Source organism: Netta rufina (genome assembly GCF_964035555.1).
Source record: "Netta rufina genome assembly, chromosome: 2".
In the NCBI taxonomy this organism is placed as follows: Eukaryota; Metazoa; Chordata; class Aves; order Anseriformes; family Anatidae; genus Netta; species Netta rufina.
The window spans coordinates 113,018,618-113,030,715 of record NC_140124.1 but is presented as its reverse complement, the minus strand read 5'-3'; the positions used below and the strand labels follow the sequence as shown (position 1 = coordinate 113,030,715).

At 39.2% G+C, this 12,098-nt stretch overlaps 1 protein-coding gene across 2 annotated transcripts in view; it reads left to right on the top strand.

Moving 5' to 3' along the window:
* SPIDR (scaffold protein involved in DNA repair) overlaps positions 1 to 12,098 on the top strand; it is a 201,638-nt gene that overhangs the window by 131,489 nt on the left and 58,051 nt on the right. For both annotated transcript variants that reach the window (XR_014618243.1, XM_084282627.1), the window contains exons 9-10: positions 89 to 299; positions 1,974 to 2,224. Coding sequence is in view for 1 of the 2 variants with exons in the window: in XM_084282627.1 (XP_084138753.1) it covers positions 89 to 299; positions 1,974 to 2,224 (462 nt within the window). In the remaining variant the exon portion in view is untranslated. The remainder of the gene's footprint in view (positions 1 to 88; positions 300 to 1,973; positions 2,225 to 12,098) is intronic.

The following is a 12,098-nucleotide window of genomic DNA, read 5'->3' as shown; positions in this document are numbered from 1 at the left end:
GAAATATTCCGTGTATCTTAAAATAGTGTGTTTATCTGTAGCTTAACTTGTAAAGGATTTGATGCTGACTATATTTTTTTTTTTCCAGGCAAAAACTACTTCTTAAAAATGCAGATGTCCCTATTATCATGAATACATATTTCAGTCAGAAGGTGCTACTCAGTGAACACTTAGAAACAAGCAAGAAGACACAAGGTCCTACAAAGATGCTTGTTAGAAAGAATATTGTATCTTTGGCTCAGACGTTCAAACTAGATGACCTTGATGATGAGCAACCCCGGGAATCTCCAGATAACCAGGTAAGGTTCATTTGGTTCACAGTTTACTGCTTTGTGTAAGAGTTGGTGAGCAGATGTTTGGAAAGCCTAACAAAAACAAAAATCCTAAATTACTGACCTGTTCAGTTTCCGTTTTCATTTAGCCAGGGCTGAATAATATGTGGTGTTTCTTTTAATAATATTTTCTTAGCAGATGCTTCTGGCCCATCCAAATGAACTGCTGAGAGGTTATTTTGCTGAAGTCTCGCTGCTGTGTTAAACAGTGATTGTAGCTTGTTTTTTCATTGATTTTTCTTTTATTCTTTATGGCTGAGTAGCCAAGCATTATTTGAAATAAAATCAATTTCCAGTTAAGATAATAGCTACTAAGATATTATTTTTAATAAATATTCCCTTTTCCACTCATGTTTCTTAACTCATTTCCTTGTCAGTCCCGTCCTTCATTTCACACATCAGTTGGTAACGGCATCCTCCTTTCCAGCCTCTTTGCAATTTGTTTACTTTCCTGTTGTGATTTTGCTTATATCCAAATAGACTCTACATGTCTCTAGCTGTTGTACCAGCTGAGGTGTATTTCAAGGGATTTGGGTTTCTGATAGTTTGTGATAGCAATTTCAAAAATAAAGCAAATCCTAATCTAATTTCTTGCTACAACTCTCTCTGGTAAAAAGCTTCTGCTATGGTATGTGGAAACCGGAACAATTTCTTTATTCCCCTAATACTTCCTAACAAAACCATCTAACTTAAAACTCAGTAGTCAAGTTTTGTTGCAAGTCCTTCATAGACAAACATATCATCACACCAGCATTTTCTTATAAATACTGTAAATTTGCTTCTCTACTGGTAGGTAGTACTTATAGTAAGGTTTGTAATACTTTAAAAACATTTCATTGCAACCAGCTTAAAAAAAAACGTTTGAAAATAGAAAGTTTGGCTCATGCTGGGAAGCTGCTATATATGGAAAATGTTAGGCTATACTTCCGTATGATTTGTTTTCCTAAAAAAGAAAGATTTAATTTAAAATGAAAATTAATGAAACTACTTATTTAAACTGAGGTAAAATGTAGCATATTTTTATTAATAACATCTATTTTGGAAATTTGGATGATTTGTTTATGAAATATGTTTGGGAAGTAGCTAAAGAATAGATTAAGACCTTTAGATTAAGGTTTTATACTTTTCATTAGTCATCTAATTTTTTAATTAAAACATTTTACATTGAGTTTACTAGGTCCGAGGACTAAATTCCTGGCCTCCAAAACTAGGCACCTGTTCATTTTCACATTAATGTGAAAGTCTATAAGTATTCCAGACAGATTTTACCCCTGTATTAGAAAAGGAAGAAACAGAACACTGAAGTAAAAATGAAACTCAGTTCAAGGGGAAGAATCGTAAATACCAGTATCAGTTCTGTTTTCCGCCTACTGTCACCCTGATCTCTCATGGATTTAATTAGTTTGCTGCAGAGCACCAGTCAAACACAGGAGAGTGCTGAGTGCTGAACTCTCTTGAGTGTTTATTAAAAATCCGTAATAAATACGGAACATTGGTCTTTTGTAAGTTAGTTAATGTGCAGTAAGTATTTTGAAACTGATTTTTCACTTCTTGGAGTGATTTTGCATGTTTGTACTTTTTAGCACTATAAAGTTTCAACATCCCACTAAATGTTTCTGTTAATGGGTTTGCCTTCATCAGGTTGCTTGTGCTCCACAAATCCATACCAACTGTGATTCCAAAGAGCATCCCATAGCACTGAGTGCTGTTAATGATTCTCTGCTTGAAATGGTGGAAAGCCAAGGAGCAGTGGGATGGAGAGAAGTGCAGGTACGAGTCGTTATCCAAAGAGTGTACTGTTTGCCTGCAAGAGAAGGTTTCAGAAGCCAGATTCAAGGAAACAAGCCTGTCTGTGCAACACCCATGGTAAACCCAGATCCACTAAATGTTAGGTAAGTAATAAGACGCATGGGAGCTTTCCTGGTGAGCCTGTAATGTATGAGAAACCACAGAGGAGAGAGTTTTGAATTGTCATTCATAGTCCTCAGCTTTCAGGAGTGTGCACATTCGGCAAGGTGCAGGTTTCTTGACAGTCATGGGGCATTCTTTTAATAGGTGTATCGTGAAATAGAAGTAATGCTGCCCAGAGAAGGGAAGGATCTGTCCGTAGTTCATGGGTTCCATCAAAAGATCAAAGGAAGATTGAAAATGAATTAATGTGAACCAGTGATGGTTCAGGACATCCTATATTCTTTCTGGAGATTCACACAATAGCTGTTCCATGAACCACTTCTATTTTACCTATCCCAGTCTCCTGTATGCTCTACTGTAAATTAGGCTCCTAGAGCGGTCTTTTGGAACAGAAGAGAGATACAGGAAGAGATGGTAAAATTAAAGGCTTTTTTAAAATGGGGATTTTTTGCAGATGTTGCTGGAGAAACATAGGCATACATGTGCAAACTGCCATTGTGAAGCCACAGAAAAATACTCCTGATGACTTCTGGAAATCTGGAGGTCACAGCAGTTCAACTACTCTGTAGTAAAAAGTGATCTGGTGTCAAAACATTAACACCAATGCAGAAATCTTATACGGAAAACCCATAGAGCATACAGCTTTAGGCCAATGTTCATAGTGTCTTCTATTTTAATCTTTGCGTCCTGACACTGATCCCCTTTCAGTGTAGGGAATCAAAACTGGGCCCTTGTTTTCTTCAGTACAAAAGATGTGCCAGGCATAGTTTTCCCTTCTGCTCAGTACCAAACTTCCTTTTATGATCCTCAAGGTTTCAGACCAAAGACTGATTTCCAAACCTTTCTCAGCAACTGTATCTAAGATGGCTGTGTCTATTATTAAATTTCCTTCCTTCAGGTTTTGCACTAACTTTAGGTTTCTGATGGGTTAAAATTCTGTAAGACAGATGCATTCAATTTTTTTTAAACTGAGGAAGTTTATTGAAGCAAGCTAGAGTGGCAGAGCTTATGTTAAGCTTCTAAGAACAGTCTTTCAGGGCATTAGGAGATCTCCCTCCCTGCAGAGTTTAGGACCTGAATGGAGATGTACAATTAGTTTAAAAGATCCCATTGAAAACTCACCAGATGTAGTTAGGAATAGGTTTTGAAGAACTTCAAAGCTTTGAAGAACTTCAGTTCCTCTAAGCTACCCCGCAGATGGTGGTAATACCATGCTTGCAGGTCCCTCTTGATTTTTTGAAATACTGGAATTCTTCCAAATTCTTGCTACGTTGTAAGCCACTGTATAGTTTGCAGCACTCGTTCCTCATTCCAGGAGGAATTTAGGAAGATTCCTCTCTCCTAAAAGACATGCTCAGTCATCCTTCACAAAAAAAGTAATTGTCAATAGCCTTGATCCTAATATTTTGTAAAAGCTCATTTACGTATAATATATTGCACTTAATTTGCATTATTTTTAGAAAGTAATTGGTGCATCTTGTTGTGTGAAGTCATTGCTTTGTATTTAAGTCGTTCTTGCTGCTGCACATACTAAAAGCAAACAAAAAAGTGAGAAGCAAAGAACTTTTATCAGCCCCACATCAATCTGTGATTTTGATTTTCTCTGTGTAGATTTTCTTCCAGAGGGCTACATGTGATCCAAAGTCAGTTGGCAGTCTCTTACTTGAGCTGATTTTTTGATGCCGTCAATTCTAGCACAGTTCCAGTGATAGATCTCCATAATTACTTTTCAACTTCCAATGCAAAATATACTGAACTTGCTCACACAGTTTCAGGTAGTTAACCTGCCTGAGTCCACACCCTTCACAGGAATGGGGTGAAACAAAACAGAAATCTCAGATTGCACTTAGGCCAAACTTGAATTTGAAATAAAATGAAAACGAGAGCCCTTGCTTATGAGTTCATGCTGTAGCTGGGTATTCCCACGTGCAGTTGTTAACTGGCCTCTTGGAAGTTCCTCAAATTTAGTAGGTGTTCTAGTTCACAGAAGAGCTTGGTGGCCGTCATTCACAGCTATCAGACTTGTCTTTTGGATCCAGGTACCCTGAAGAGAGAAATCACCCCCCTTCCTCTTTTGAAAGGGGGAGAATAAACACTTCTTTTAAAGAGTGAAGCATGAGGTACACCTCACATTGCTTTATCAGCTGCTATTTTCATGGCTGATAAGCATCCACATGAGACCTTTCTCCCCTATCAAAAATGTCTGTCTGTCACCTGATAGTGAGCTAAAGGGTCCAACGCCCTCTGGCAGTCCTTTGAACCAACTGATGGCCCATTCTTTTTGTAAAGAAAACCTTCTTTTTCTTCTTCCTGAACTTCTTTTTACATAGTAAAACTGCCATGAAAGCAGCGTTTGTATTTTACAAAGCCAGATGGATTAGATAGTTCATTGTTTTGTAAACAACAGTTTCTAATTAAATATCAAGGTAGGTGAGTAGTTACTTGATTTGCATTGTAGGCTGTTCTATTGTATATCTTCTCTTGCAGCACTCCTCTATAACTTGGAAATTGTTGCTACAGGGAGCAAAGAAAACACAGATGAATAGAGGCATGAAATGAAACGTAGACTAGGGAAAGCGGTGTTTCTAGAAAAAGTCTGGCAAATTATGGAAGAAACCTATGCTTTTGGTGTTCAAACCGATTCATTGAATTGCTTAAAACTCAAAGAGTAAAGCAGAAATCCTGGTAGTGCCATATACAAATCTAGCTGTTGTCATTCGTAAAGATAAATCTATAGGATACTGCCTCTTAATGATGGCCAAAAGGGGTAGTAAGCCTTCAAGTCAGACATTAAATAAGCACTGTGATAAGACTTTAAATCTGTTCAGCTGAAGTATCTCAGCATTTTCGTAGGACACTGAGAAACCATTACAGAGGCTGAGAAGTTCTCTGCCTTCTGTCATACTTAAATTGTTCTCACATTCCCCGTGTTATTGTTGAATCATTTGCCTTCCCCCCCAGTAATTAGCTGTTCTCGCAAATGGACTTTTCATGCTTAAGGACTTTTAGGGGGGGAGGAAGAAAATATGACTTGCTGTGACTGTCTGCCCCTATCCAGCATTCCTGGCATACTTTTTGCTGCTTTTTTTCCCTTCTGATGAGAGAGATACTTTTACAAATGATACATCACATATTTGTCTAAAACCGATTATTTTGACTTTCTGAGAAAGGCCTGACTGCGTACACTAATCCCAGGGAGAATCCTGTCAACCTGAGGAGCTTTCTGGCGTTGAGGTGTCTGACTCACTGTGTCGGCCTTGTACTTTGTGTTCCTGGGATAAAGCAGTGTATAATTTGGATTTTGCTCTTAGCCAGTGTCTGTTTGTTTTGAGTGGGCCACGTGAGTTCAGTAAAAAATAGAGCTGGTCAGTTTTATTCCTTAAAGGACAGGGATCATTGTGTGATAGTTGGTGAAGCTAAAATAGATGCATTTTTAGGACTAGGAGGCAGTCAGACTGGTCAGAGCACTCACAAGGTTTGGGTTAGGAAGCTGGACAGAAAAGGGTGTTGTCTAGTGAGAAGGAAAAGCTAAGCACTTCTAAAATAAAACAATGCTAGCTATAGCTGTGAATCCAGATTTTAAAATCTTTGTGGGTGAGTAAAGACATTTTCCACTCGCTTCTCCTGGCATATGTCTTGACCTACTTCCCACCTGAATGGTAGCACCCTAGCCTACAATGAGTTTCTATTCCAAGAACAAAAGAAAGACAATGCATTTAGTTTAAAAAATAATGTAAACAGCCTCTATCCACTACCCATCAATAATTCTTTCAGTTTTACTCTATATTTTGTTTTCAATTTGCCGGATCTCAGAGAAACAGAAAGGCCAGCTACTGTGCAAGCAGGACCCTTGGGGAGCAAAATATGTAGAAGAGCCAAGCATTTGTTTGAGTGGCTGAAAGAAACAGAAGTGTGGGGAAAGTAACATTTCTCTTTTTGAGTGGAAACATTGCAGTCAGTTGCTGGGATTCATTATACGCTCTAGCAAGTTGTTGCAAGTTCCTATGTAGTCTGCTCCTATGTAATTCTGTTTAAAACTGCCTTATTGGCAAAGTGTAATGCTGTAAAACTAACTCGTTTCAGAGTTGGACTTCCTTTTTCCTCTCTTCATCTAATGATCTTCGCTGTTTATCATAACACAAGTGTAGGCAGTGTGTTAACCTGTCTGGCAGCATGCACAACTAAAAGTTGAGCATCAGGTGCTGCAACTAGCATTTCAAGGAGGGAGACCATATTGGAAAGCCACCCTTCTGGGATGGAAAACTTAGCTGAAATTTTGTAAAGCACACTTAAGGCTTCCACTTTTTTTTTTTTTTTTTTTTTTTTTTTAATTTGAAAAGAGCCCAGATTGGAAAGGACTGTCATGAAAGATCCATGTTCACAGATGCTAACATCTGTCAGAGTGTTTTTTGTGGCTGACTTAAATCTGTTTACAGCATTCCATTTGTTGGTTTTTTTTTTTGTCCCTTTTTTTTTTCCCTCAAGAAAACATTTTAAATGGAATGGTCATAAATGCAAGTTTTTTTAAAATTACATTATGTTTCTGGGATGTGATTTTTCAAGTGGGAAATAAACAGGAAATAGGTAACTGAAGTGCAGTAGAGAGTACTCCATAAGCTAGAAGTTTTCTCTGATTTCCCCTTTTCAGATCCTTCTCAGAAGTGAAGATGTTCTTTTAATAGTCTTGCAAAGTAGTCTAATTGCTACTTGAAAGGCTTGTAATAGTTCTGGTAACAGCTGTGGTTCAAGGTCTAGTAACCTGTTTGTGCTTTGAAGTTTTTTTTTTTCTGTTCTGTTTTTTGTTTGTTTGTTTAAGCATGGTTAAGACTCCCTGACACTTGGATTATTCCCTCTTTCCTCCACCCTGCTCGTTTTGTAATTCTCAAACTACAGCCACCAAAGCAGAAGACAAAAGACTGTTGGAAAAATAACCCTGGTATCAAGGTGTCTTGCTGAGACATCAACCTGTATTGTATGTTTAACACTGTGGGTTCCCTGTGCTGTTGCCCGGATAGCCCTGAAAGTCTGTTTTCCCTGCTGCCGCTGCTGCAGATGGATAGATGGAACTTGGGCTTCTTCCAGTGCCACTGTAGTACAACAATTTGTTAATTTGACATTGCCGTTTATTTTTCAGCGCTAAATATTTACATAATCTTATTCTGTCCAAGGGCAAGGTGAAAGCACTGTTATCTGATACACTCTGTACAAAGGAAAAAAAAAAAAAAAGAAAAAAAAAAAGGACCCTCCCCAACACATACCACAGTTTTCTAGCACTGCACTGGGAATCAGTGATTAAATAATTTGCCATTATTCTAAAATATGTCAGGGCAGTGGTAAAGTTGCTGAAAAGAGTCTCAAGAAGACAGTAGCCAGTAGGGACCACCAGTGTGATGCGGATTCTGTCTCTTCAGAAAATGGATGGGCAGGAAGAGCAATCGACTGTCAGATGGCCAACGAAGGCTGTGTGCATGCTCCTGTATCCATCTAGCAAAATGAAGACACTGGTTGCTAGTTTCTGACTCCGTCATAATCAAGTGCTTAGGCTGTTCAGTAAAATGTCCATGTGTTCACAGAGGACAGAACCCTCCCCTTCCCATCAAAGAGTCTTTTGTTGGCCAAGAAGAAGGAGTAGCTCTACTTAATGATGTATTCCTCATGGGAGAGAAATTGCAGAGATATGTAAATAATAGAGAGACAGATAAATAGAGCGGAAGCATCATTATGCAGAGTTGCACTTTCACTGCTGCATACCTTGTCACCATACCTTTTCACTCCTCCTGCATCTGATTGCATACAGGGCTTCAGAAAGCTGGGGAGACCTGATTATACCTGAGCACCTCATTTTCTGCTGCTGGCTGTTTTATGGCTGAACCCACGTAACCAACCATTTTGGAGGGAATGTGTAACTGGGGGCAATGGGAAGAGCGATGTCCTCCATACGCTATCCTACAGTGGAGACCAGCTTAGGGAATAGAAAGTGAACAATTTGAAAAGGTAATTTTCCAGCCCCACAGCCACAATCAGGGTATGTGCTGTTGTACATTGTCTGGTTTAAACCAGGAATAGTAATTTTCCAGCACCTGTTATTTGTCAAGAATTATTCTAAGATGGCCTACGTAAAAGGTATGGAATCTTTCCCTTGTTTTTGACCTTTCTTCCCCTTGAATTTTTGTATCTCTGAGAGTTATGCAGTTGACAGAACTGAGTGCAGAAATCATCCACGTGTGTTTTACACCCCTACCTTTCACTGAATACATGACTTCAGTCCTGACTGGGAGGAAGTGTTAAAGTCATGCTGGAGCTCTCCAAAACTTTTATAAAAGCCAGATTGTGTCTCTGGAATTTGTTTTCCTGCTACCATGGTACAGAAGGCAAGAGCCATGAGCAGTGATAAATGTTAAAAATACCTAGATGGACACATGTTGAGCTAACAGTTGAAAAAGAAATCTAAACCACCCAAATATTGCATGTAATTTCTGTGCAACTTGGGCACATAAGCACTCTTTATGCACAAACTTAAGTACTTGTATAGATCAGTGAGTGTGCGAAGAAATACCAGCATAGATGTAACATAACAGCACATTTCTGAAAAGGAAGACTCTTAGGAATAATTTTTTGTCATCATCTTTGAAAAAGCTTCAATTTGGATATAAAAAAAATGGGTGTTCCTTGGAAAGGTGTTTACGAACGTAATTGCACTCTTTTGGGAAGAAGGAGGTATCTTGTCCCAAGGATGACAGAGCTAGGAATACATTCTCCAGTGTGGTTTTGAAATAATGGGCACACAATTCAGAAAAGAAGGACTTTGAAAGGGCTGAATATTACTGGGACACAGGCCTGTACATCTGTATCATAAGCTTTTATGCACTTTTCATTTATAAAATACAAAAAATAAAGTTCTTCAGAGGTGACCATCTTAATTCTGTCAGTAAGCTTTGTGGTTTAAAACTGGGATGTGTTTATAAATGTTGGAAACACTTAAGTTTTATCTCACGTGCCAGTCTATTTCAGGTTGTGACTGGCTGCAATGCCTGCTATTCTTGTTCCATTTCTCAGCCAGAGAAAGTCAGCAGTGTCACACTGGGTAGGGATCCGTACAAACTGCACTGAAATGTTCCAGCTTGCTGCAGTTAATACATCATCTCTGTCTTTTGCTACAGAGAGCTTTGCAAAGTCTGGAGAACATACTCCTCAAATGAGAAGAGTTATGAGCCCGGGATGAATTTGTGATGTAGAGGCTTGAATGGAATGGTGCTTAAGAGATTGTTACTTTTGTAATTGTCATCCTATAGTAACTGAAAAAAAAAAAAAAAAAAAGATTCACCTGGTACAAACTGCCCGATACATATTTGAAGGTTTTGTAACTCACTGAATTCAGGTATGTGATTTGAGGCCACTGTTTGGCTGCAGTGTGAGATCCTCTGGACAAGCTGCTATAGAAGTGGTTAAGGCTGGAACTCAATGCAAAATATATTTCAGAGACGTTTTACACGTAAATGGGCTGAGAATGATATTATGAAGTTGCAAAGTGTAATTCTTAGTCATGCTTGCAGTGTTTCATTCAGTATCATGTGATATCAGGATTTTGTATACATATTTTAAAAACTGTTGCTCTGTACGAGTGGTTTGGTTTCCAGCTCCAGTACATTTACTTTTGATGGTATGCCAGGCACTGAGAAGGCTCTCACAGCAGCAGTTCCAGCTCCTGCCCTTCTGGAGGTGCTAATCTGACCCATCAGGCAGTGACCAGCAGCCTACTGTCAATGGCTTTGTGCAGCTGCTTCCTCCACTTCAGAGGCGTTTGCTGATCCATGTGACTAGAGATGCAGGGGCTGCGTCTGAAGCTGACTTCATAGAGCCACCTGAACGCGGGGTGAGGATATTGATTGCTCCCCATAGCTTTTCTTGCAGCTGCAGAAGTGGACAGAAGGAGGCAAAGGTGGAACAGCAGGCGGTCTCTCCTTGTTTCCATGCTTGGTCCTCTGCTCAGGAAGTTATCCTCTGAATTTCATGTATGCACAAGTGTAGAGAGCAGGTAGGAGCAAAGCTGCAGTGCAAGATGCAGTGGAGTCCCTACAGCTTTTCTACTTCCCATGTATTTGTGCTGCAGTTTTGCACTGAGACCTTGTGCTGTCACTGCGTGATGTTGTCTCGTCTTCTCCTGTACCGAGAAAGATGGCTTTAAGGAAATTATTATGAAAGTATGAAGTGATTTGATATTTTTCAGTGGTTTCTCAAGTAGTTTAGACCAAGGACAACTACTTATGAGTGCCAGCCTGACAGCTGGGGGACAGCTGTGCAGTTGTGGTCCCAATCCAGTACCTGCTAAAGGAACTCCACCAGCAAAGAGACGCTCACTTCCATTTGAGTAAACTACCAGGGGAACAGCAAAGGACACAGTGTTAGTGAGATGGATAAGAGATAAGAGATGGTGTTGGACTTGCGGTTTCACTGAGAGATGGGAAAAGTAGTTGGGATCGTGGAATGAGAGTCCCAGGCAAGGAGTACAAGGTGGGTAGTTGGAGATGGAAATAATGCACGGAGTTGAGGCCCTCATATGGGAAATGTGAGAGTGGTCATAAGTTTATTGAGATATCATTTGTGTGAGTTACCTTTCTTTCTGCCCATTCATTTCCGTTGAGCCTACGTAGTTCCTGCTGTGAATTACCTCTCTGAGGCAGCAAGTTTCCCCCTTGTTGAACTCAAATATGATCTAGTCACAACGGTTACAGATGTTTTTGTCTTTGTCCTACAATGACGGGTTTATGTATTTTCCCCTGCCTCTGAACAAATGCCAGAATTTGTAAGTTCCGCTTGACGTGAGGAAAAATGTGCAAGGAAATTAATTTGATTGGAACAAGTTATGTCACACCTTCAATATACAGCTATAAACTGATCTTATTAACAAAAACAGGTAGTGAAAGAACTTGTTAACAAAAACATTCAGCACCTAATCTTTGCAAAAGTATATATTTTATTCTTCGATATTTTCTATTTAATTCTAAGTTTGTATTTCCTTTGCAAGGGAGCTGAACCCTGCCAAAGCGTCTTGCTACAGCCTGGGCTGCTTAGTAATTATTAAGAATATCTGTGGTAGGAGCTCATCTATATATATTCTGATGGTCCTGTGTATCTGACTCAGCATCCACATTTGGACTGCCAGGGGTTGGGAGAGAATTGTAGCAATAATATTCTGAGAAAACAGCCATTTAAAGTTGGGACATTTGGCAGCTGTCAGACTGTTTTCACTTCAACAGTGGAAGTGGGGAGGAACTCTGCTACGGTTCAACAGAGTGTCGTGGATTTGAAAGAAGTGACTTGGATATCAGGATATACACACTGAGGAGGGGGAGATGTCAAAAAGCCAAATTTTTAAATGCTTCCAAAGGTTTACACCATGTCAGATAGCGTGTTTGTTACATCTGTATGTTAGATTTAGGAAACTCCTGCATGGACAAATAGATCTGTTCTAACTTGAGTGTGATCTCTGTCAAGTTGTTAAATCTGTGGAAGCTAGATTTGGAAGTGACCCATGTGGTTAGAGTTGCTGTTTGGGTAATGCAAGTCAGAGGAAATAAAGAAATTATGCATGGGACAAAATCACGAGAACGAGGAATTATGATTTTGGAAATAGCATTTGCTTTTTTAAATGTAATTTTGCGTGTCTTTAGGGTGAGGAATACAAAATTTCCTGTTCAGCCTTGTATGTAAATCAATTTATAAAAATTAAAAAGAAATAAAGCTGTGATTCTTACTTATTGGTGGGACTTGTGAAGCTGAATTTTTGAGATACCCGCTATTTCGAAACGCGAAATAAATCTGAAAAAAAAAAAAGAAAAAAAAATGAAAATACAC